We start from the raw sequence: 25,380 nt of genomic DNA, 5'->3' as shown, positions 1-25,380 counted from the left end.
TAGTATAAGATATAGAACAAGGGTGCCATTAAACATATGAGGCCAGTTCTAGGATCATTATTCTTTTAATATATTATTCTGGAACAAAATGAATAATAATTTTAAAAAAGCTCCTGGTAGTTCTTGTTTTCTCTTTATAATTTAAATAAATACCACCCCCCCCCCTGGCAATTTCTCTCCACTCCCACCATTCTTCCCTCCCTGGCCCCAGCCTCTAACTTTGAAGAGCAGGCCACTTTCACTACCAAATTTCACATTTTCCTAGTCTCTTCTTCCATTCCTGGTTCTACCCTCAAGTTAGAAATACTGATTATGGGAGAGATTTGAGTGGTGAGATATTTAGGGATTTAGGAGAAAGAAAGCTTCTTTGATTCCCTTAAGTACCTCAGTTCCCCAACCCCTTTTCAGCAGAGGGACAAGAGGGGTATAGATTTCCTCCTCTAGATTAAAAATAAATAAATAAAATAAATACCTCCCCTCCCTTTCCCCACTTTCTCTATAAAGTAGTTCCTTTCTTTTCCCCTTTGGAACTCATATGCCCCACCTCCCTCTTTTCTTACCAGCCCTTTCCCTCCCTCCCAGTTTTATCATCTATCCTTGTTGGATGAGAAATCCATAACTCTGTTAAGAGGGGAACAGCCAAAGGCCTCCACTTTCAGCTCCTGTATTACCTTTCTTCCCCAAAGTCCAGCAAAGGGGCAGAAGGTAGGTGTTGTTTGAGGGAGCTGCCGACTCCTCAATCCCTTACCAATCCACCTAGCCTCCAGGGTCTTGGTGGTTGAGGGGAAGGGTGCATTGTTCTTACTGTCTTTCAGTTCTTACAGACTCTCCTTCAGAGAGACCAAGCTTCTCTTTCCCAAGGCAGAATCCTAGTGGGAGATGATTACTTGGCCTCCTTTAAAAGGTGGTATCCTAAGGGGAGACTGGGCATTAGTTTATCCCTTAGTCCTTATCTGGATCTGCCCCCCAATCCTGCCCCTTTCAGATAGCAGTATCCCACAATACTGTTTGCTGCCGGCGGCATGGAGGGGTGCCAGTTTTTCGGGGTTCTGGCCCCCGTCTCCAACTGGGGAGGATGGGCATGCTTTCCTGCTTGCAGAGCCCCCGGTCCGGCCGGTGCCTTGCCTTAATCTCCTTGCAGACGCAGCGTTTTCTCTCGATCACCTCCAGCAACTTGCCATCCCTCTCTGGGACTGGCTGTGGGGGAAGAGGCAGCAGCAGTGCAGGATGGGTCTGTGTCCCTCCCCACCACCCCCATCACCAAGTATGGGTTGGGGGAGGGAGGAAGAAACAAAAATGGCTTGTCAAGAATCACAGAATTCCTAGTACTGAAAAAAAAAAGATACCTCCTTTCTCAAATCTTTTCTTTAATTTCTACCCAAACACATGCTCCTCCTCCATCCCCCACATACACAAACATACACACTAGGCATCAGAGATTATATAGACCAATATCCCTATTTTACAAATGAGGAAGCTGAGGCCCAGAAAAGAGAGAGGACTTGTCCAAAGTCATATAGCAATGTTATAGTTCCTTATAATAGCTCTTGTAAGCTATTATAAGATTACAAATTATAAGCTTACAAAAGTAAGCTATTACTGCAATTTGGAATTATGCCAAGAGAATGACTAAAATGTCATTTTGACCCAGGTTCCCATTGTCAGGTTATAGACCCCAAAGTGGCCAATCAATGATTTTTGGTAGTGATAAAGAACTAGAAACAAAATAGATGTGCATTGTTTAAGACTCTCTGATCCCTATGAAATTGTAGAATCCAGATTAGCTTCAAAGATTCTAGTTAAGATTATTAAAGGTGGTGCAGTAGATAGAGCATAAGCCCTGAAGTCAGGAGGACATGAGTTCAAATGTGATCTCAGACACTTCCTAGCTGTATATCCCTAGGCAAATCACTTAACCACAATTGCCTCAGCAAAGAAAAAAAAAAAAAGTATATATATATATACAGAATCGAGAAAGAGCTATCAATCTGTCAATCCTTTCCGTGTCCGGGCCGGGTGAGGTTTCCCGTGTTTTATATATATATATAAATTATGATTTCCTACTTCTATTTTCTATCTTTGAGCCAGTAATTTTTAACTCTTTGGGTTTTCATTTCCTCACTTATAAAGTTTGGAATTGAACTAGATGATCTTTAAGATTCCTGACACTTCTAAAATCCTGAATTGTGCTCCTTTTTTTTTCCCCACTAAAGCCTTATATTCTTTTCTCTGGCTTCAAATCCTCTCAACTATAACTTTCTATCTTCCTTAAACACCTGTCACCCTGGTTCCTATTTTCTATTCTGACAAGGCAGCTCTATTCTGCCCATCATGCCCTGTACTCTTAGCACTGATGTTCTATTCATGACCCCATTTGGATTTTTTTTGACAAAGACACCGGAGTAGTTTGCCATTCACTTTTTCGGCTCACTTTCAAGATGAAAAACTTAGACAACAGGGTTAAGTGACTTGCCCAGGATCACATACGTGTCTGAGATTGAATTTGAATTTAGGTCTTCCTGACTCCATGTTCATTGCACTGTGTCATATAAAACTACTGTTTCTATAACTCTAACTTTTACACCCAGTTTCTTCTACCCATCCTTATTAAAAAGAGCACCAAACTTTCTCCTTACCTGGCTGAGGATTTCCCTGGGCTGGCTGCAGGGTCTTGGGGTATGGACAGCAGCATGGCGAACCCCAGAGGTAGAGGCTGAGCGCCCTAGGCGGTAACCTCCTGTGAAGTCTCCAGGAAGAGAACAAGAAATAAGGGAGGAAATAAGCTGCCCTTTTATCCCTTAGCACTTTCTATCTTCTTATTCTTATCTTCCATACTACTTTCAGGATCATCAAGGATATGGGGGACAGAAATTGGGGATGAGCCATAGAATAAAAATGAAAGGCTTGTAATGTGGGCAAATGTAGACAGCTATATTTTCAGAAAAAAATCATTACTCCCATTCCACTGAGCTGGATGGTAACACCGCCCTCCCCTGCTCTTTCCCCCAGTCAGTGAGCAGCTGTTTTAGAGGGTGAAGGGTATATAGGTGTGACTGAGAAAAAAAGGAAGGGAATCTCACCTCCATTGCGGTGGCAGGCAGGGAAGGTTTGGCAGGGCATGGTAAGTCCTGTTCGGCTTCCTCCTCCTCCAGCCTGATCTCCACTGTGATGAGCCCTGGCCAGCAGGCCCTCTGCCCCCTGGCTTCGCACAGGAATGCCTGATGAGAGGAGTCCCTTCTCCTCTTTTTCTGCTTTGCTTGGAGCTTCTCCACTACCATTCCAGGCCCGTACACCTTCTACAGTCTCTGTTGGGGGAAATTAGGAAATATCAGATCCCATGGACACATATCAGGGGCCCAGAAACATAAAACCCAGGATGCATTGGGAGTGTGGAAGGAAGGGTTATGTCAGAAGTAGCAGAAATTATTTTTCTTTTCCCCTTCCTTCTCTTCCCACATATCCTTTTATTCAGAACCACAAAAATTGTTACTTCAATTTGCAGTATTTAAGCCTATCTCTTCATTCATCAGAAATATCTTCCAGGACCCTCTGGGAAGGAAATAAGATGCTTTTCTTCCCACCCCCAACCCCAAACTAAGTATTCTATTTTTCAGCATCTCTCTATCATCTTTGGCCCCTCTCTGAGGTAGAGGACCAAGGACTAGGGGGACTAAGACTACAGGAAGGGATAGGTAAATATTGGTTTAAGGGGTACCAGGGCAAGCTTGAATCCAAGTTCCCAGAAGTAGGCCTGGTGGAAGATTAAGTTGCTAGGTAACGGCAGGGGCCTACCTCTCTTCCCCCTCCTGTCTGGGTAGGTTGTCATGGTAACAGCTGGGAGGCAGCTGTGTTTGGCTCAGAATCCATGAACACACACAGGGTCCCTTCCCCCTTAACATCTCCCAGAAGGCAAGTGGAGTGTCTGGGGTTGGAGGGGAGGGGGGAAGTTGCCCCCAAATGACAACATTTTTAGCTCACTAGCTCTAAATTCTCCCCTTAATGCTCTCTCAACCCCCATCCCCTCCTCTCTGTTCCAGTTACTTTCTCTAGCCTTTTTGTCCCATCCCCTTAGCCCAATGCTCTGATATTTAGCTAGGCATTTCCCTCTTGAATTCAGAGGGAGTGGAGAGTAGCTTCCAACTGACCCTCCTCAAATTCAATCCCTCTATATCCTCCTCCAGCCCCAACCTGAAAACCTCCCTTCCCTCCCTACTCCCACCTCTTCCATATCTTCCCTCCCTCCTCCCCACCTCCCAACTCACTCTCCAAGTCCTTTGCTTTCCTCCCTCTGTACAGGACTTTTCTCTGCAGGGCCCAGCCCGCCCCAAATGTCGTTGTTCCCACCTCCTCCTCCTCCTGCTCTTCCTCCTCTGGTGTCCCTGAACTGGCAATGACATGAGCACAGGAGATGCTAGCAAATGCACTCCCACTGGTACCCTGGTCCTGTAGTTGGATCTTGACCATGGGAGAAGGAGCCCCAACCCCACAGCCCTTAGATAGCAAGCCCCCTGCCTTCAGGCTCTCATAGGCTGGGGGTCTCTTGAGACCAGCTGTAGCTGGATAAGTCCAGAGGGGACAAAGGGGGGTAGTTGTAGGATCAGGAAGGCTGTGGGGAGAAGCCAGGCAGCTCCGGTGGTGAAGTATTCCAGGTCCACTGTGGGGGGCAGCTTTCCCAGTAGGTACTGGCCTGGAACTAGCACAAAGCATCCCGTGAAGGACTGAGATTTCCTTCTCTGTCTTCGGCTCCCCACCCCCCAGAGATGGGCCAGTTGGTAGGACAGAGTGTGTTGTCACCTTGACGGCTGAATATACCATGGTATAAGACACAGCTTTGTCCTTGGGGGGTCCTGGGAGCAGCATGGCTGGGGTAGGGGAAGATGCTGGTGCTCCTGCTGCCTTGGTACAGATCATACTATGGGAATTAGGAATCTCCCTTTCCTTCTCCCCTCGAGGCTGACCAGAGCCCTGAGGGGGCAGTGGTGTTGAATGGCTCCGTGCCCGACCAGAGGGCCCTAGTAGCAGCAAATTGGCAGCAGGAGGTGGGGTTGGGGTTGTCTCTTGATCCCGTCCAGGCACTTGGAGAGCTGGGACAGGGAGAGCCGGCTCCTTGGTGTGACAGAGAACTGGCAACCTAGAGACCCCATCCCCCGGAGTCCGGGTAGCAGGCTTGGCTTGTGGGAAGGCAAGAAGTGGGGGACGGTGCTGGAGAAGGTTGGGAAAAGGTGGTGGGATTTCACAAGGGGAAATCTTAGTAGAAGCTCCATTCTGCCTGCTCTGGAGGGCAGAAGCTGGACGACGGTGGGAGTGATGAGAATGAGTGTGATGCAATGGAGAGACAGCAGCTGTTGGGGGGGCTCCATTGGCCCGGCCTTCTGCTACATCTTCAGGGAGTGGGTATTTCATTTCTTCATATATGGCCTCACTCTCCTCAGAGTCAGAGTCTGGGCCAGTTGTGGGGCCTGTTCCCCCTCCTCCAACAGAGGCACCTGCTGGGCCTCCACTACTTCTTCCACTACTCCCTCCACCACCCTGGAAGACATCACCCACCATTTCGATGTAGACAGGTTCTTCATCCTGTGAGCTCAAATCATGTTCACCTACCCCCCTTCCCCCCCGGCTGTGTCGCTGCAGGGGCAGGGCCCCAACTCGAGAAGTAGGAGCCATTGAGCAGGACTCATCAAAAGAGACAGAGAGCTGGGTGTTGGGACTGCGCTTTGGCTTCTGAGGAGGGATTTTCCGGCTAGACTCTCGGCCTTCAGGACCTGGCTTCTGAGAACCTGAGTTAGTCCCAGAAAGAAAAAACAGAGGCTAAAATAAGACTGACCTAGAAGAATTAATCTCCATTTGGGGCACACTGTCCCCTTCTCCCTCCCATCTCCCCTAAATCATAATTCTAATCAATCAGTTTTTGGCCAAACTTCTATCCTTTTTATGAACACCAGAAAACCTACAGTTTCTAGATCTACTTTGACAATTCATTCCCTAACTCTTAAAACTGATTTCAAAGATAGATTTTCCTGTCTATAGAAATAACTCATTTCAGTTCAATGAAAAGTTATATTCTTGGAGTCAGAGGATTTGCATTCAAATCCTACCTCTAATACCTACTGCTTTCGTGGTATTGAGCAAGTAATTTAACCACTCTGGACTGCAAATTCCCTCATCTGTAAAGTCAGGACATTGTACCAGATGGCCTTTGAGGTTTCTTCTGGCTCTATAAGAGATTAGACGGACTCTCTTGTTCATCCTAAAAATGAAACCTTCCACTTCCCCTGGTGCCAAAATGGAATCTCCCAAACCCCAAATGGACTTTTTTTCCTTGATGGAAAACCCTGCTGAATTAAGGAGAAGGAATTATCATGGGGTGAGGAAGGGAAGAGGGTCTTACCTGCTTTCTTGCTGGGAGGTACCTCAGCCCCACTTGCAGCCATACTGAGTTTGGTGCTGGGATGTCTCCGGGGCTTCACAGGTGGCCTCCGGGCTCCAACATCTCCCCCAACTCCACTGCTCCCACCAGTAGTGCTCCCACTACTCTCCATGCTCCCCACCGAATGGCAGGAGAGGGAGCGGGGAGCCATGGCACTACGGCAGGGGTGAGGGACATGCTCCTGGGAAGCAGGCATGGTCATGAAGCCCATCCTGAGAGAGCGTCGAAGTGAAGAGACGTCTCGTGCACGAACCCCAGGCCCTGGCCCTGAAGGACCTGCAGGTCCCACTTCCTTACTTGTACTAAGGGAAGGGGTGGGCAAAAGAAAGGAAAGGCAGAAGAGAAGCAGAGAAAAATGAGAGAGGTGGGGGCAGAGGTCAGGCAGGCTTCCCCTAAAACTACCTCTTCTCTTCCTGGTGTGCTGTGGTATGGGGTGGGTATAGATATGCCGCAGGCAGCAGGTGAGGAATAAGGATTACTATAGAGATCATGGAAAAGGACACTAAAAGCACAAAGCATTAAAGGTTAGAGAGGCTTCAAGGCTTCAGCATTAAAGGAAAGGCAAAATAAGATAAGAGGGTATAAAAACAAGGAGTCTTAATTATCCCTTGATCTATTTGGACCCCATATTTCAAACAGCATCTGCATGATGAACTGCAAAAATCTGATGTCAAGCACATTTCTCACAGAGGAAAGCATGAGTGACACACACAGATCTAGGTTCAGTGTCTAAGGTTTCATATCTGCCTCTGGCCTTGCTTCATGCTTAAAACATGCACACAATTCTGATGGCTTACTTTTCCACTATGCTTCCCATCTACTCCATCCTTAGTCAGCCCCACCCCTTATGATTCTTTTCTTTTGCCTTACTCCCTCTCTGCTCTCACAATTTATTTGCCCTTTCCATTCACAGTCTCTCTGCATCTGTGGTGGAGAGAGGAGAAAAGAATGTTGGGGAGGTGGAAACTAGAGGATTGTTGTAAGATGGGATCTCTGATTAGGGCCCTGTCTACTAACCTTTCATTAAGAGGAGATCTCTGCAGTGATAGCTCTGATTAATCTAATTAACAGCATTAAGTCCCACAGTAAGGAGGGGTAGGAGGGATAATGAGGCCATGGATCTGACTCAGGCTTCTCAAAGATAGTTTAGCCACTGAGGGGGAAAGTGAAGGGAGTCAAAGGGAGGGAGATCAGAAATGATAACTCAGTGGGGGAGGAAGGGGAGGAGTGTGAGAGCAAGAAAGCTACAGCAGAAGGCACCGAATTGTATGAGAACAGATATTAGTGCAATCTGAAGGGATCTAGTCTTTCAAGAAATTTTGCCTCTTAAAGAAATAATCTGCTCCGACACTTAACATTTCCTAGCTGTGTGACCCTGGGCAAGTCACTTAACCCCAATTGCCTCAATAAAAAAAGAAAGAAAAAAAAAAAAGAAAAAACCCTATTATTCAATACTGTTGTGAATCTGGACAAATATCCCAACCCCTCTGTTCTTCAGTTTTCTTATCAAATAAGGGAGTTGGACTAGAAAGACTTTAGGGTCTTTCCAGTTCTAGATCTATGAACCTACACATGATGAAACATTCTACTCATCTCCAAATAGAGAAGTATTAGACTCAGAGTGCAGACTGAGGTATATATTTTTCTTTTTTTTGGACATGGCTAATGTGAGAATTTGTTTTGATTATATATGTGTGCAGTGGCTTTTTTTTTTCTTGGTTTCTCAATAGAGTAGGGGAGGAAGAGGTGGGAAAGAGAGAATTCAGAACAGAAAATAAAATTGAATTTTAAAATGTTTTAAATCTGATCTTAAGTTAGATTTTAATGATTTTGATTCAACTATGTCCTCTCATCTTCCATTTCTTCTACTTCTTTCCTCATTACTTAACTTTTCCCAGATCAAGAAGATGGGAAAGGAACCAAAAGATTCCCTCATTCATATGACTTCCCTCCTTGGACCCTGTGAGATAAGAGAGCTGTTTGCCCGTGCTCCTTTTTGGTCGGACTTCTTTATCTGAGGTCAGATTTTAAAGAATAGAAAGGGTATTGGCAAGTGAGGAAGGAGAAGTTAGGGAAAATAGAAAGGAATTAATGCTAAAGGTATTGGGATGGTGGAAGCGGATTGATGAGGGGATGGTATTTGGGAATGGTAGAACAGAAAGTTATCCAACTAGTAAGGGAAATCACAGGATGGAGTACTTTAGATATACAAAAGTGGAATAACGAGGACCAGAAAAAAGTTTAGAATGTGGGATTGTGCTTATTATATGATTCTTTTCATATAGGTTCATAAATGAGAAAGTAAGATAGAAAGGAGTTGACTGCAACTAAGTTGACACTAAGAAAAGGAAATGAAAGGAGAGAAAATTAACCATCTTATGACCTTACCTCCTTTTGGCCTCCTCCTCTTTGTGCTGTCTCCACTCCAGCTTGGTTTTTCGGTAGAGCAGGTTCATGTCGTAAGACAAGGAGATGTGAGACTCTGCTCAGCACCACCAGGCCTGGGGGGAGCCCCTCCCTGGGTCCTGGATCAACTTGGTTGGGAAAAAATAACAGTAGTATTAGTAGTAGTAATAGTTGTGGGAGTATTAGTGTTAAAGACCCAACAGAAATTCAAACCATGTGGAAATAGGACTAATATGTCATTTCTGTTGTTCTGTTGCTCTTGGAAGATGCTTTCAGTGAGTCTAGAAAGATGAATTTACATCCTGATATTCTTAATCAATTGCAACATGGTCATTTTATCAATTTGGACAAAAATCCACAGAACTTGAGATATGAGTAATAACAGTATAGCAAGTTGTCCTTGGTCCAGTTCTATCTGAACCATTAAAAAAGATGAGTTAATCCAATAATAGCTGTTACATAGTGCTTTAACATATGCAAATCAGCTTATATATTACTAACAAACATTATATAGCACTCTAAAAATGACAAAATACATTACATATATTATCCCACTTTATCCACAATATCCTGTGAGGTAAGTAATATACTATCCCATTTTATAGATGAGGAAGTTGAAACAAAGGTTAATGACTTAAGTTATGTTAAGATGGAAAAAAAAAAAATTTTAAAAAGGATGCTGGGGATAAAAAGAACTTGGGCCCACAAAAGAAAAGACAGAAAAAACAAAAACAGGCTAGCAGAGACATATGGATAAATAACCTCAGATCTCCAAGTATGCAAAAACACATAGTGACAAAATACAAGCATATTCTATATAGACTTACATATATGACATATACTATGCATGAGGCAGGCCTATTATTTTTATATTAAATGTTTTTTAAATAAAATACACTATAGAGGCAGATATACTGATGAATCTAGCTGCATGGACGTACACACAGGTAAACAGATCCAGAGACAGATGCACCCACAGACATAAACACCACAGACACACCCACAGACCACAGACATACAAACACTGAGACATCCATATTAATCAGATACCCAGAATCAGACAGACCCAAGCGGAGAAGTTAATGCTTAGTGCATTATAGGTGTAAGTTTACAATCTTCTTTTTATGGGGGTAGGGGGTGGAGGTTCAGGCAAGTTCCTAGCATCTGGGAGGAGGAAAGGGAGACTGAGTCATGGAACAATCATTCTGCTTAATCCGAGATTGCCGTCCACACCTGATTAAATAACGGACCGTCCCCACCTCCCCCCGGCGCGCACACACACACATACATGCACACACCTCTCTTCCTTCCAGGGTTTGGGCTGGGGCCTGGCCCTGCTGCTGGTTCTTGTCTATCACCTCCTTGGTACCAGATCCCCTGACTTACAAGCCCTGGCTTCAGTCTTCTGGCAGCCTTAGCTCTCTGGATTCGGACAAGCCCTTCTCTATCAGTTCTAAATGTTGGCTCACCCCCGGAGCATCACTGGCGGAGGGGGGTGAAGTGGGGGAAGGGGAGAGCAGCTCTCGGAGTGGGAGGCGGGCGGGAGTTGTCTTCAGGTTCAGTCACTGGTTCCAGATATCTCCCACTCAGTGCCCACCTTCAAGCCTCGCCTGACACTTCCCCCGAACAATCACGTCCCTCACCGTCTCCGTTCTCCGGGCTCACCCCGGGGCCTCTTCCCCTCGCATCCCTCCATCTCCCAGGATTTTCTGGACTTGGCCTGCCTCGTCCCCTTAGCCCCGGGGCTCCCACGTCCTCTCCCACCTCTCCCCTTGCCCGGATCCCTCGCGCCTCTCAGCGCCACTTCCTCCAACACCCCCCCTTTCCAGCCAAGCCCCCCCAGTTTCCCCATTTCCCGCATACCTGGCCTGCCAGGCGCTAGCCCCCCCATGCCGGGCGGAGCCCGGAGCAGGAGGAGGAGGAGGGAGGAAGGGAGAGAGAGACAGATCGGGGGGAGCGGAGCTCGGGCCTGCCGCAGAGACAGCTCCGCCTCCAGGTCCGCCTTCAGACCCGCCCCTGGCCCTCAAACCCACCCCTCCAAGAGGACTGGGGAAGCTGGGAGAGAGCTGAGGCGGCCCGGGCTCCGGGGAGACTGAAGCAAGCTGTGGCGGAGAATACGTGGGGAAATGCTGAAAGATGCCAAGAAGGGGGAAAGAGGAGCCCCGGGATTGCGAGCGGTGACAGCCCCGCCGCCAGGAGCTGGCGCCTCGCGCCTCCTCTCGCAGGGTCTTAGACTGACCCTGGCCCCCCGCGAGCCGGGACCCTAAACCTCCGCTCCCTAGCCCGGTCGGCCCCCGCTGCGGGTCGGGAGCCTTGGCGAGCTTGCCCGATGGGGCTCCCTCGTGGCCGAGGGCGGATCTGCAGCCACCGGTCCGGCTGGCTTCGGAGCTCGCCTGCCGCCCAGCGCAGCCCAGCCCTGGCAGGCTCCCGAAGCCAGAGCGGGTGACATTGGCAGGGGCGGAAGCCCGCTCGAGGGTCCCCGGTGAAGGAAGGTGTCCCGGCAAGGTGCTTTTGAGCTCTTCCCAGCTCTGACACTTTGCCATTTTGAAGTGGGGGTCCTGAAAGTTTCGGGGTGCCCGCCCCGCAAGGGGGCCGGGGGTGGAGCGGTGTAGTTTGATGGAGAGACCAGCAGGGGTAAGCGGGCTTACTTTTAGAGACAAAAGAGATCCGCAGCTAGATAGAGGCGACTCCGGACGCCAACACCTCTCCGGCAGGAGGGGCCGTCGCCTTCCCCGTCTCTTAAAGACGGGCGGGCCGGGGGCTGAATCCGCCCTCCCGTCTCCTTGGCTCGTGTCCCGTACCTGACAGCCCGTAAGTTCTAAGTGACCCCGCGCCCCGCGGAGCCGAACGCCCTCCTTAATGACTTCGCCAGTTCTGATCCTGCGAGCGGGAGAGGCCCGGTCCTGCCTTCTTTCTACGCGACCAGTCCAGACCCACCGTCGGGGCTCTTGTGGCTCGGGCTTTAGCACAATGAAGTTCCTCGAGAGGAGATAAAACTTGTAGCAGAGAGGGGAGGGGCAGAGCACTGAGCATATTGTCAGATAAAGGTGGTCCCTGTTTTACTCCATCACAAGGGAAGGTGCAGTGGGGGTGCGGATCTGAAGACCCATAGTCAATAAAAGCCCCCGGGAGGGGGGAACATTTCTATAATAGAACATGCTTTTGTTCCTCCGTGCCGAGAAGTAGGCACTGTAATAAATATTTGTTGAATCGCACCTCTGTAAATTGAAAGCAATTTCTGGCTGGAAAAATAGAGGGTAAAGCACCTTGGTGGGGACAGGATAGAGAAACGCCTATTTTTCTTTCCTTACCATTGTTTTTAGGACCAGTTACAATCGTAATTTTCCAAAAGTTTTCCCGAAAAAATGAGACCATTTGAATTTGTCTTTATGAAAGGTACTGCACCGGGGACTTAAATACTGTGGCTGCATGGCAGGGAATACTGTGGGTGTGGTGACAAGAGTGTTATGCCGAAGCGAGGAGTAACTGACACAATGGCAGGCATGTTACAGTTGGGATAAGAGGTATAGAGCAGCTTCTGGGGTGGCCCTGCTTCCAGGGCCGTACCGGTGAAGGGAAGACAAGTCAGTCTAGACTCCTTGTAGCGGACAAAACCATATATTTTTAATACTACATTATTTGGCGTTTTCTTGGCTAAGATACTAGAATGATTTGCCATTTCCTTTTCCAGCTCATTCTACAGATGAGGAACTGAGGAAAATAGGATTAAGTGACTTGTTCGCACAGCTAGAGTCTGAAGCCAGAATATTGAACTCAAGAAGATGAGTCTCCCTGAATTCAGGCCCAGAATTCTATCCACTGTGCCACCTAGATGACCTATTAAATATCAGACAATATTATGAATATATATATAATATGGAGAGAAAGAGATAACACTTACATAATAGGCGGATATATGTATGTATACAATATTATATATAGTAAGTCAAGAATTTGAAGAGGAAAGTTCACAGGACCATAACTATTGAGCTGAAAGGAATCCTAAGGTCATTGAGACCAACTCCCTTATTTTACTGTTGAAGAAATTGAGAACCAGAGAACTGAAGTGATTTGCCCAATGTTTTTTCTCTAATACATATCTTAGGTAGGATTTGAAACCAGTCCTTAATAAGAAACTTGTCTAGGGAGAACTAAAAGTCATTCCAAAGAGATCAACTTTTATGAATTACTATTCTTTGCCAAGCACTGTGCTAAGTCCTGAGAATACAAAAAGAGGCCTACCCTTAAGAAGCTCAAAATCTAATGGGGGGAACACCTTCCCTCCAAAAAGAAGGTTTAGTCACTTCACCCTTGAACAGAAAAGTAAAAGAATTCTAAAAGTACCAACCTCTGTAAATTGGGGTGGGGGGAAGGGGAGGGCAGGGACTACAGTATGGAAATTACAAAGTATGCTTTGGGACATTTTTGCTGTCCAAGAGTGGAACAGGCTGTTTTACTAGTTGTATGACTATGGCCAAGTGACAATCTTAGGCCCCAGTTTTTTTTTTTACTCTATAAAATGGAATACTACCTGTAATACCTGTCTCAAAGAGTAGTTATGATAATGCTTTTGCAAACCTTGAAGTCATATATAAAAGCTAAGAATGATTATGAAGTGTCTTTAAATAGCAATGTATTTGTTAGAATGGAAGCTCTCAAGATATGTGTGGGAGTCCTTGACCTCTGATTCTGAGAACCCCGGAATCTATGAACTCTCTTTATGCTAAATGGCCCATCTTTAAATTTGTTTGGGAGGGGTAGGGTGGTAGGGTCATGTAATGAGGAAATAGGAATCGGGGCTCTCTAAATGAGGAGTTGTGTGCATATCTCTGTGTCTCTTTGTATTCCTGTGTACACACACACATATGTATATGTTTATATAATATGTGTACACACACAATGCATACATATATATGAGTATCTGTGAAGGCATCTGTGTGAATATCTTTGTTTGCCCATTCTTATTTCTACAGATGTGTGCTCAGAGTCCACACACACACACACAGTGTGTATGTGTATAAAATGTTTCTCTTTGTATCATTTCATGTATACGGACATTCATCTGCGTCCCTGTGGGAAGGGAAACTATCCTGCAAACCCTAGGAAAGTCCTAGGGAGGTCCTGCCTAACTTGGTAGGTGTGTGGTTAGGAGGACCCCAGAATTTGGAGGCCCTTCTATCAGCAGCGACTGCTGTTCTGGAGTAAGGCCAGTTGGCAGAGAGCCTCTAGAGGAAGGCGGGTGGTAGGGCGGGAGAGTGAGAGAGAGAGGAAGAAGGGAAGGAGGAGGAGTAGAACAGCAGTCAGCAGGGCTGAGGAGGCAGGACTTCCTGGTGTGGGGGTTGTCAACAGCTCAGAGAGAGAGAGAAACACATACACATACACACAGAAAGAGTGAGAGACAGACAGAGACAGTCAGAGATGAGCTAGGGAAATTGAGAAAAAGAAGAGAATCCCAGAGAATTGGAGAGAAAAGACACATACACTTGCCTGCCGCAGGGGAGAGAGAAAGAGAAAGAGAGTAGTGAGAGTGCTTCGTTGTCGAAAGGGAAAAGATTCCAGAGAGAATAGCCTTCAGCTTCTCTGTGACCAGCTGTGCTTTCAGACCTAAAGGCCCTTCACCACCATAAAGGCCATATTCCTTTGGGACTGAGAGCACTGTTTATTTTTTTTGGAAAACAAAGTTGCTGTGGAGATGACTTGTGGGTCAAGGAGAGGCCCCTACGGACTGTGCTGTCTCTGACCGCCACCCACCACCTCTCTCTTCTTCAAGCTTAGGCTGGGAGGCCCCATTCTCCTGCTCTCCTGTGGACAGTCTGTGGGGGCATCTTATGCTGCCAGGATCCCCAGGTCAGGTTTCTCGGTGTTCTTGTTGGGGGGTGGGAATTTATAGGGTTATGTGTGTGCCCACTTGGAGCAGCTGAGGGAAAGTCTGAGTTTTATTCTCCCACATATTCTGAACTTGGCACTGTTAGAACTCGAGGGAAGTTCTGCTCTCCTCTCACCCCCACCCCAAGGCAGGCTAGGCTGTGGAGGTCCATGGCAGGCCAGGGCTGTGAAATGGTGAGCTCACCACCTTTTCCTGTAGACCCAAATTCCTTGCTGCATCTCACACTTGGTACTCGGCTTGTCTCTTTCACACAGTGTGTGTGTTCCTGTAATAACCAATGTAATCTGTTTTTCTGTCTTTACTTCCTCCAGCTCTTTGTTTCTACTCATTTTATTTCCCATTCTTTTTTCTTCTTGTGGTTCTTCTGTCACTATCTGGTGGTTTTCCTCTTCTCCCCCACCCTGATCTCCACTGCTCTCCCCACAGAGGAAGCACCCGAAGTGTCTTGCTACTCCAACACCCACTCCCTCCCTCAATGACTCTCTAATTTTTTTCTCCTAGTTTGAAAATTCATCTCTGGAGTCCAGCAACAGAAGCAGCAGCACTGGCAGCGGCAGCAGCACTGGCAACAGCCACAGAAAGAAAGCCTACTCATCCTCCAACCCCTACGCCTTCTTTCCCTCTTATTCCTCAATTTCAGAGACAACTCCAGTTTCTTGAACTCTCCCAGATATGTTGGACCCTGATGTTCCCAGGGGCCCTGATCCCACAGCTATATGGCCCCCTAGTGCTAGGGGAGCCTGAGCGCTGCCTGGAGAGAGGCCTCTCCACTTTGTGCAGCCCCTGTCCCATTTGCTAGGGACCATGAGTGGGGGTAAGAAGAAAAGCAGTTTCCAGATTACCAGTGTCACCACAGACTATGAAGGTCCTGAGGGATCTGGGGGAGGTGACTCCCCTACGGCTATGGTTTCTACCTTACCCACTCCTCGTCTTCCCAATGGGGAGCCTAGCTCAGAGCTGGGAGGCAAAGGGACCCCTCGAAATGGCTCCCCACCTCCTGGGGCCCCAGCATCACGTTTCCGGGTAGTGAAGCTTCCCCAGGGACTAGGAGAACCATATCGTCGAGGGCGTTGGACATGTGTGGACATTTATGAGAGAGACCTGGAAGCCCCTGGACTTAACCGGCTCCTGGAAGGAATTCGGGGAGCCACTGGAGGGACTGGAGGTCGTTCTTTGGACTCTAGACTAGAGTTGTCCAGTTTGGGCCTGGTTTCCCTAAACTCCCAGCCTCAGGGCCCAACTAATTGGCTTCGCCCACCCCCAACTTCCCCTGGCCTTCAGGCCCGATCCTTCACTGGGGGACTAACCCACCTGGCAGGGGGCAAGGGGAGGGCTGAAACTCCACCCCTTCCAACTTCCTCACCCCAACAGCATCCCCTGGAACCCAGTGATGGGGGCAGTACAGGGGTACTGGCACCACATGCCTCAACCCAGCTGCCTACCCTTTGGGTAGAGGCAGAGATGGGACCCCCAGCAATGACTCCTCCAATCATTCGAAAGAAGGATGGAGCCCCTTGGCTGAGGAAAGAGGAGGAGGAAAGAAGACAGGTAAGAGGCAAGGGTGGGAGGGGGTGCTCAAAAAGAGAGTTTCTCTGAAATCTAATTTTCCTCCTTGGACTTTGTTAGTCTCATGTCTTGTTCCACTTCCATTCTGGGTTCCATTTTCTCTTCTTTATTCTGTCAATGTTCTCTCTTTCTCTTTCTGGCCTCAGTTTCTTTTGTTTGTTTGTTTGTTTGCCTGTACTTAAATCCTCCCATCTTTATAGTTGACTCTTCTATCTGTGTAACTCCAGTTTTCTGTGAACCTCAGTTCCATCTCTTTTCTCTTGACATTTTCCCCTTTTGTTCCTTTTCCTTCCCTCACTTAACAGTTTTTTTCCTCATTTTTCAATTCAATGTTGTGTGCCTTTTTTTCCCTCTTTCTCAATTTCTCCATTTGTTCTTCCCTTTCTAAGTTGTATAGTTTTCTCTGGACAAAAATTTCAGAAGTTAAGAACACTAGGCTCTGTAGGGAAGTGTGCAGGGGGATCTGAACATGGAGCTGCCTAAAAAGAGCTCTCTGGGGAGGTACTTAGGGGGAGACATTCCTTCATTCTACTACCCTATGACTTCTCTAATAGGACACTTCTGTTCTAGGATCTAAAAGACCCTGAAACCTTTATTCCACCTTTCCCCTGACTCTCAAACCAAGGCTTTCCTCCCATTGAAATCTCTAGAATAGGGAGGGAGAATATTTTCAGGGACCTGCAATGGGCCAGGCAGAGCTCCTGTATATCTTTTCACCACTGCCTTAGCTTTCCAAAGATTGTTATAGGTTTGAAGGGGATGGAACAAGGTGGGAGAGGGCTAGAGAGGTAAGGTGAAAAAAGTGAAATTGTGTATGTTTTTTTCTGTTTCCAAAGGAACAGATTAATTCTGGAGGACAGGATTCCTGAGTCCCTATAGGACCTTGTTGGAGGTCAGGGGCCAGGATACCTGAATTACTGGTTAGGGAGAAGGTTGGGTATGCAGGTCAACATAGAACTTGGAGAAAAGGGAGGTTTGTGGGAAAATGAAGATGAGATCTTTTCCCCCTTCCAGGCCCCTGAGCACAAACCACTGTATAAAAATAACCTGAGCCTGAATGCCTAAGCCTTGCCAGGACTGGCCAGGACTGGCTTACCTTCCCCCTCCTCCCAACCCCCCACAGCCACATGTATACAGGTCTTTCACCACCACTACCACCCCTTTCTTTCCTTCAGTTGGTTCACTCAACTACCTACTTCTGGGGGGTGGAGACTGTTTCTATCCTTTGATGCCTTTCTCCCAGATTCTCTCTTTCCAATGCTCCTAGCCTCTGTCACTGTCATTTAAAGCTAGCTGGGCTCAAGTTTTCTACTTTATTCAGCCCTTGTCTCTCTTCTCCACTTCCTTCTCCTTCCATAATTCTCCAACCCTTATTTACTTAAAACCTCCACCCCGATCATCTAGTCCTTTTCTTTCAGTACATTTATCTAAGCATCTTTCTTACCAACCTCTTTCCCCATACTTTCACAGCTGGGCAGGGGGATTTGAGGGAGGCGAGTAGAGGGGGGGAATAGAAAGCAGACAGAAAGGACCTGGAGGCCCCAAGGCCCCAAGGCCCCAGCCCTGTCCTTCCAGCAGTGCTTGGGTTCTCTGTTCTTGAGTTTTCCTAGAAGCAGGGGCCTCCTGGGGCCTTATAGAAGGAGGCTTGTTTCTTTTCTCTCTCTATCCTCCCTCCCCCACCAACCTCCAGTGCATCCACCCTTTACAGCTCCACACCCTTTCTCCACCTCCTCCCAACTCCCAACAGTAGTGAAAAAGGGAGCAGAACACCTAGGGCTTGAGGCAGAAGCAGTGGTTTAGTGGGGATGGGAGCTGTGAGGGTACTGCCTTGTGGACCAGCAATGGAAACTTGGGGGACATATGGAGAAATGATGGAGGCAACTCTGCCTCTTCCCCTCCCCATAACTATATTTCTGCCTCAGTTTTTCTGGCAAGTAATTGATGCTGAAGCTCATGCTGCAGATTCCATCTTTGATGAGGTGGATGAAAGTGGTACTGATATAAATGCCTCCTTCAGCTATTGCCTTCTTACCCCATCAAACTGGGGCTATCTGAACTGAGTTCAATGGGGCCTTATGACCACAGAACACATCACTTAGGCATTACTTGTAGCCACAGTCTCTTGGGTTACAGGAAGAAAGCTGGACAAGAGCAGAAGAGAGTTAAGGTGACAGGTATGATTTAACGTGTGTGTGTGTGTGTGTGTGTGTGTGTGTTCGTGGTTCTCTTTATAGCTCCCTCTCCAAGGTTCCCGACCTGGCTCTCCAGCCCTCTCCCTCCTCCAGGATACCAATCTCAACCGGAAATCCTCAGACCCCTTTGGAGCCTCTGTTCAGCGCCTAAGTCTGGCTCGATCTATGCTTGCAATTGGCAGCCCCCTTGATGGTGATGATGACAGGTAGGAGGGACTTCCTTTTGAACTGGCTTGAGGGAGGGGCTTTTTTTTTTTTTTTTTTAAAGAACTGGGACACATGAATTAAACTTTATCTTTTTTTTTCTGGGGGAGGGGAAAGGGTGTGGGGGAGGGAAGAGGGAACATAATTTCCTGTTTTGAAAGGATTGGGGATGGGAGGGTGGCTTGTGTCTGAAAACCATGAACCAAAGAACAAGCCCACTCTTACTCTCAGTGAAATGGAGAGATGGCTCATTTTTGTTTAGTAGAAGCAGCTTGTTTTTTATTTTGACCTGGCAAATCAGGGAAGAGGTCAGATTCTTTTTACCACCAAGCAGAGAAATAGAGCTTCCTGTTTGGTTCCCTGGGCCTAAGAAGTACCTAGTTAGTCCTGGTACATAGGGAAAGTTTGATTGTGATCTCATTCCCTGGCCTTAGTGAATTGATCCCTTCTTCATTGCCATGCTGTAGGGGAGGATTGTTGACATGTAGATAGATGGACGGGACTTCCTTCAGGGGAGAATGGCCTGGTTAGAGGCAGGAAGGAGGACAAAACTTCCTGTTTCAGGGGCCAGATTTCAACATTTGAGTGTCAGCAACCCCAAAAGGGAGGTAGCAAAATAAAGAGACACTTTGGGGCAGCTTGATTTTTGTATGTAGATGTATTGGGGCAAGGTAGAAAAAAATAAGAGTTTTGATACTTTTTGTTTCATTAGGTAAGACAGTGAGAATTCCTGTATTTGAACTATTTCGGGAGTAGGATTTACTTGTTTGGAAGATGATGAGGAATAGGACTCCCAGAGCCAGTTAGTAGGTAAAAGTCACCTTCCTCCTTAAGTCTCTTCTTTCCAGCCTTGGAGACCCAGCCCTAGGGCAGGAAATTGTGGAGAGGATAATAGGTAGGGAAATAGTAGATAAATAAAATAAGTTTGGTCTGTGGAAGAGAGCATAAGTTATGGGACAGGAAAATGTGAAGAAAGAGGGAGAAAGAAAGGTCCTGTCAGGCAAGGCTGAACAAAGTAACTGTGGGTTCAGGAATGTATGAGATATGAGGCCTGACACTACATGGCAAGTTACTTACTCCTATTTTGAGGAGTCTTATTGTTTTCTACCCCCTCCCTTTGGCAGGCTCCCTGGCAAGAGTAAAACTCTCCCAGTTTTCTGCTCTGCTCTGTGTTCCTCTCTGGCCTTAGTCCTCTTTATATTTCTGTCTCTGTGTTTCATCTGTCTCCTCTTCAGCTTCTACAGCCAATAATCTCTCATGAAGTTCCATTTTCTCAGCTCTTCCCTTCCCACTTCCTCTACCCTAGTCTGACTGGTTGGATTTCCCAGTCTCAGCTTTACGTAGTTCTGCTCTGGGGCCCTGGCCCTGCCTAGATTCTTTTGCCCCACCTTCCTGGGCCAGCTGGTTTCCATTGAGTCCCCCTCTCTCAGGAATGGGGTGTGTGGGCCTCACCCCACCTCTTTATTCCTGAGAAGAGCTGGGGGATACATTGTCTGAGTCCTTCCTAAAAGGAAAAGTGACCAGAGAACCCGAGTGCTTGGCTAAGGGAATGGAGGAATAGGGGAAGGAGAGCTAGGTTTAAAGAAAACTTGGATCCTTAGTGTGTGGGAAGTTTGGCTTGTCATGGTTAAGGTGGGTTATGAAGGGGCTGGATCTCCAATTGGGAAAAGGCATCAGAGCCCACGAGACAAATACCTAAGTCTGAGAGGGGATAAGGACATAGTAGTTCCTAGTGTTCATTTTTTCTTCGGAGTAGTCAGAGACATCCTTTTTTCTTACGGCAAGGAGCCTTTTCTTTGCCTTGCACCACACTGAAGGTAGCATAAATCCGGGAGAGCAGAGAGGACTGGATACCAGTTGGCTGGCAAAAGGCCCAGACCCTGGGGACTGCTTAGAACACTTGAGTGGGGAGGAACCCTTCTATCTTTTCTCTCTTACAGCTTCTGTTTTTCCCTACTATCAGCTCTCCTTGCTCCTCCTTCTCCCTCTTGACCCCTCCAATCCCTAGATCTTTTATACTTGTCTTTCTAAACCTCTGGATATTAAGGCCTTCTTCCTCATGGCAGAACAACCTCTTTAGCTCTTTTATAGTGAAGGAGAGCATGGAGTAGAGGGCTCACTCTGAAGTCAGAGGATTTACATTCAAATTCTGACTCTTGTTTCATATTAGTGTAATATGGTATCTTTCAGCCTGTCTCCTCTTTTGTAAAATGGGAATTCTGTAACATATTAGCATTTGTTTTGTGGAACGTGCATTATTAGTGAGTCCAGTAGCAGGGGCATAAAACTAAGACTGACTTGATCTTCTGTCCAGTGTTTCCTTTTGAATTTGCATATCTTTATCTGCTCCATTTTCTTTTGTCTTTCCCTCCTCCTCCTCCCTTCCAGCTCCCTTTGGATGAGAAGTCCTAACTATTTCAATACAAGTAGTGTCCTTTAGATGATACAGGCTGACAACTTGTTTTCTTAATATTTATAATTTGACAAAGTGCTTTGAAAAATATAAAGTAATGCACAAATACTTTTTTATAGCATGAATTAATAATTTACTTAGAAACCTCATTGATGTATCATCAGAAACACTGACCAGCCTGCTCATTAATTGTCCCCCTAAAATAATAATGTTGCCAATACTGTTAAATATTTATTAAGGGATTATTTTGCTCCAACTTTGTGTTCTTGGGATTGGAAAGATTTGAAAACTGCTCCTGTAGTTTACCTACCTCTTGTCCTTTTCCTCTTTTTAAGTCTTGTTTTTTGAGGCCCCTTTGTTACCTTGATTACATCCCATCCCCAGCACCTTCTGCACCCAGAGCCTTTGTTAGGAAGTGGAAAAAACCCAGACCTTTCCAGCTCTTTCCCAGCCCCAGGGCTTGTTAGAGGTCACCTTGAAGCTAGTCCTAACTCCCATAGATAGGAACCTGTTAGCCACTTGACAGGGGAGGCCTGAGAGGGAACAAAAAGCTGTTGCTACAGGCTTCTGGGAGTGCTAGGGAGGAAAGTAGAGCTGGGGTGGGGAGAAAAAGGGAAAGTGAGACCCTGTATCCTAGGAGAACTGCAGAGTATAAGATTGTGGGGAGGAAGGTTGGGCAGAGATGAAAGGGAGGTGGAGCCATAGGCTGAGGAACAGGACATCTCTGTCCTGGAATTAAGTCTAGGGAATCATGTCTTGGAAATGATTTATGGATGGAGGAGGGGACAGAGCTGAGGGTAGAGTGTCTCAGTCCTAAAAAGAAGGATTTGTGGCTATGGAAGAATTGGGGGGGGGGGGCTGCCATGCAAAATAAGTGTGTCCTAGAAGAGGAATCGGGATCTGAAGGAGAGAGTCTGGGAGACTTGAGGATTGGGCTCCAAAAGGGCTCTGTGTCCCTGACTTCTGTCAGAGAAACCTCTCAGTTAACTGGGGCCTTAGGGATCCCTAGGTTTCTTCACTACTTAATGGATCTGCTGGAGGCTGGCCTGACCCCTGGTGGTCATTTGTCAAATAGCTGCCCAGGACCACAGCTCCTTGGAGTACTGACCTGCACCATATTCTTCATCTAAAAAGGTCCCCTGTTCTTCTCTCAAGACTGGACATTTATACACCTCATGTTCAGCTTCTCTTTTGACACTCGAATCCCCTTATCTCCAGACTCTTTTCCCTTATCAGTTCTGCTTCTGTTGCCATGGAAATCCTCCATGTCCCCTCCACCATAGTTAAGGCAGGCCTTACTTGCTCACATTATTGCTGCTCTTACACCCATTGAATGCCAAGAGGAAGGTAGAAAGAAACCCTATGGGGAAGCTATGAGAGAGAACTTCTCTATCCCTCACTATCTCTCAAGCTTTTCCTAATTTTCTACTACCCTGCCCTAAGTTTGGGGGTCTTGAATTCTTCAGAGATATGAGGAAAAGTAAAGAATTGAGAAGGGACGGGGACAGTCTCTTGATTAGGGTCATAGGATGTCACTGATGAGTAGAGAATCTAGGCATCTTGTTCCCATAGTCTTCAACCTTCTTCCAAGGATTTCTGCCAGAACCCAGGCAAAGGGTCCAGCTTTCCCCAGCTCCACCCACCTATCTCTCAGCTTCTGGGACCAGTGCCAGGGTGAGCAGGGGACATTGGTATTGTCCAGCATCTGGGAATTCCCACCCCCAGCTGGGTCTGGCTCTGGGAGATGAGCCCCCGCCTACTGTGGGGCTTTGGGGGAGGGAGGGCAGATCCTTGTGTTTCTAAGGAGCCAATAGCAGCTGGGCCTACCCTGGGGGGAGGTGTATATCTTTCAGTTCATCCCCAAAGCCACTCGTCTCCTCTCTGCTTGCCTGGTACCAGATAGACCTGGACTTGCCTGGGGGGCTCTAAGGCCCCCCAGGTACTCTGCTGATACAGACCTCCTCTCCCATTCTGTGGGGCCTAGAACTGTCTCTTTCCCTGAAGAAGATGGCCCATTCAGGGGTCTCTGTTAAGTCTCTAGTATCATCCTATGAGACTCGAGTAGGGAGGGTAAACCGCTGCCTCCCCCAGAGAAGGGGCTGTGTTTCCTCCCCTTGCTCCCCGAGGGGGGCATCTCCTATTCGAGGTGTCCCTGGACCTTCACCTCATTGTGGCTTAGTGGGACCTGGGCATCGATCCTCACCTCGAAGTGGGGTGGATAAAACACTTCTCTCCCTGATTCTCTACTGTCACAGGTACCTGGGGACCGGGTGGGGAGGGGGGAGGTTGGGATATGGAAGCAAATTCCTGGGGGAATTGGCAGTTACTATTCTGAACTCTTGGGTTCTGGGAGGGCAAAAGGACTTAAGGTATTAAATAACTGAGAACTGGGGGGCTTGAATGTTGGAAGAGCAATGGAACCTGTATGGAGAAGCCCAGAATCTGTGATTTTTGTGGGCTTCAGGATGGGCAGGAGGAGCAAGCTAATTAGATTGGTTAGATCATTACCAAATGGGAAAAGGAAAAGTAAGAGAACAGATAATTGGGGAACAGGCCTTAAGTTGTTTTGAAAGTTGAATGGAGGTTTGTGAAGAAAGCCAATTGCTAAGGGGCCTCAACATCTGAATTGAGAGTGTTTCATTTCCAGTCTCTTATCTCCCTACCTTACAATCTCTGTGGTCTTTCTCTAGTGGCTCTGGAAGCATGGTTGCCATTGACAACAAGATTGAACAAGCCATGGTAAGGGCATTGATTTTATTCTGAGGATTATCGTAGTTCACCTATTTCTTAACTCCCTGTCTCCTGCTCCATTTCTTTTCTCCAGCTCTCTGCTCCTGTTTTTTTTTTTAATTCAGATCCTCTCTAGTCCCTAATCTCTGTTCCCAATACCAGACTGTCTTTTTGTTTACCTAATCCTTCCTCTCCTGTTCCCAGCTCCCTGTTGCTGTCCTTGATCCTAGATATCTATCACTACTTCCATTTCCTGGACTCATGATACCTGAATCCTTGCCCTCCCTTCCTTTTTCCCATGTGCCTCCCTCCCTTGGACCAGGGAAAGAGAAAACTGATCCTTATTGCCCCTATATCAAGTTCAGAGGCCAGACAGGTACTGCTCCCATTACCCCCTAGGCCCAGGGCAGTGAGAATCATAACAGATAAAAAGCTGTACACCTGTACCATAGGATAGGCTGGAATGTGGGAGTGGGGGCAGTGAGGAACCACAGTAGGCAATTTCACTATACAACTTTTACAACCCCCAACAAACATATATTCTCCCCCAATCACTTTTTTTTGTTTTTTGGTTTTTTTGCTGGGGCAGTTGGGGTTAAGTGACTTGCTAAGGATCACACAGCTAGAAAGCGTTATGTGTTATGTGTCTGAGGCCAGATTTGAACTGGGGTCCTCCTGACTTCAGAATTGGTGCTGTATGGAAACATATATTCTCATAGCTTAGTCTGACTATCTTTTTGTGTCTTACTGTATCTTTGTTTCATTCCACCTTTATCCTATACTCCTCTAATCTTTGTAGGACTTGGTGAAGTCTCACCTAATGTTTGCAGTTCGGGAGGAAGTGGAAGTTCTGAAGGAACAGATCCGAGAACTTGCTGAACGAAATGCAGCTCTGGAGCAAGAAAATGGATTGCTTCGGTCTCTGGCCAGCCCTGAACAGCTGGCCCAACTTCCGGTCTCTGGGACCCCTCGCCCGGGATCCCTTGCCCCAAATGGGCCCTCTTCATGAGCCTCCCTTCCCTCACAATGTGCCTTTAAGGGCTATCACTGGGATGGAGACCTCTGTCCTAGATTCCCAGGCCTTTTTTGCCTTCTCTTCCTATGCAGCTTTAATGTTATGAGAACTGGTGATAGAATGTTTGAGGTTGAGATTTGTCTTCCTCCTTCTCACCTTCCACCAAACCCAAGGAGCTGGGCCAATTTTCCCCAAAGATGAGGGGCTGGGTCAGAATATACCTGGGCCTAGATGGGAAAGGGTTTCAAGGTTGAGGTGCAAGATGGAGCCACTACTTTTGAGAGTGGGCTCCCAGTTCAACCTTTCCCTTGCCATCCTTCTGGGTGATAAGTGGTCCCCTCCCTCCCTAGTTCTTTAAGTATCTGGGACTCCCCAAATTAGGAGGACCCAGAAAGAGCTGGGTACTTTTAGGCAGAGACCACTTCCCTATCCCTAAAGTCTCTTCATTGGGTTCAACCAAAAGAGGGGATATAGGCAGTGTCCCAAGATTCTGGGATTCAGGTTGTTATTAAAATAATATAATAAAAAAATCAGAAGAAA

The 25,380-nt window shown here is 47.1% G+C and overlaps 2 protein-coding genes across 10 annotated transcripts; one reads left to right on the top strand and one right to left on the bottom strand.

Moving 5' to 3' along the window:
- Positions 1-46: 46 nt before the first annotated feature.
- NYAP1 (neuronal tyrosine phosphorylated phosphoinositide-3-kinase adaptor 1) lies at positions 47-11,500 on the bottom strand. 8 transcript variants are annotated; one of them, XM_074311623.1, is made up of 7 exons: positions 11,482-11,500; positions 8,816-8,961; positions 6,389-6,729; positions 4,263-5,777; positions 3,081-3,305; positions 2,637-2,746; positions 47-1,233 (listed from the first exon to the last, which is right to left on the bottom strand). In XM_074311623.1, the coding sequence occupies exons 2-7, from the start codon at positions 8,881-8,883 to the stop codon at positions 982-984; spliced, it is 2,511 nt and encodes an 836-aa protein (XP_074167724.1). In that variant the 5' UTR covers positions 8,884-8,961; positions 11,482-11,500; the 3' UTR covers positions 47-981. The 8 variants fall into 8 exon arrangements, with proteins under 8 accessions (XP_074167724.1, XP_074167722.1, XP_074167728.1 ...); XM_074311621.1 differs by lacking the exon at positions 11,482-11,500 and adding an exon at positions 10,697-10,842; XM_074311627.1 differs by lacking the exon at positions 11,482-11,500 and adding an exon at positions 10,697-10,842 and having other exon boundaries at positions 47-1,197.
- TSC22D4 (TSC22 domain family member 4) lies at positions 3,812-25,380 on the top strand. Of its 2 annotated transcripts, none has more exons than XM_074311631.1 (5): positions 3,812-3,909; positions 15,222-16,268; positions 18,521-18,684; positions 23,786-23,834; positions 24,625-25,380. In XM_074311631.1, the coding sequence occupies exons 2-5, from the start codon at positions 15,525-15,527 to the stop codon at positions 24,832-24,834; spliced, it is 1,167 nt and encodes a 388-aa protein (XP_074167732.1). In that variant the 5' UTR covers positions 3,812-3,909; positions 15,222-15,524; the 3' UTR covers positions 24,835-25,380. The 2 variants fall into 2 exon arrangements, with proteins under 2 accessions (XP_074167732.1, XP_074167731.1); XM_074311630.1 differs by lacking the exon at positions 3,812-3,909 and adding an exon at positions 14,096-14,680.

Source organism: Sminthopsis crassicaudata, chromosome 4 (genome assembly GCF_048593235.1).
Source record: "Sminthopsis crassicaudata isolate SCR6 chromosome 4, ASM4859323v1, whole genome shotgun sequence".
In the NCBI taxonomy this organism is placed as follows: domain Eukaryota; kingdom Metazoa; phylum Chordata; class Mammalia; order Dasyuromorphia; family Dasyuridae; genus Sminthopsis; species Sminthopsis crassicaudata.
The sequence above is the reverse complement of the archived record's forward strand: the minus strand, read 5'-3'. Positions and strand labels throughout refer to the sequence as shown.

Excerpts from the sequence above, each read along its gene's own strand:
- NYAP1 (XM_074311623.1), bottom strand. The coding sequence starts at position 8,883 with ATGAACCTGCTCTACCGAAAAACCAAGCTGGAGTGGAGACAGCACAAA. Across the intron at positions 6,730-8,815 it reads GAGGAGGAGGCCAAAAGGAG|TACAAGTAAGGAAGTGGGAC; the intron begins GTAAGGTCATAA and ends CCCTTCCCTTAG. Across the intron at positions 2,747-3,080 it reads TGCCTGCCACCGCAATGGAG|ACTTCACAGGAGGTTACCGC; the intron begins GTGAGATTCCCT and ends CTCTTCCTGGAG.
- TSC22D4 (XM_074311631.1), top strand. The coding sequence starts at position 15,525 with ATGAGTGGGGGTAAGAAGAAAAGCAGTTTCCAGATTACCAGTGTCACC. Across the intron at positions 16,269-18,520 it reads AGGAGGAGGAAAGAAGACAG|CTCCCTCTCCAAGGTTCCCG; the intron begins GTAAGAGGCAAG and ends TTCTCTTTATAG. Across the intron at positions 23,835-24,624 it reads ACAAGATTGAACAAGCCATG|GACTTGGTGAAGTCTCACCT; the intron begins GTAAGGGCATTG and ends TAATCTTTGTAG.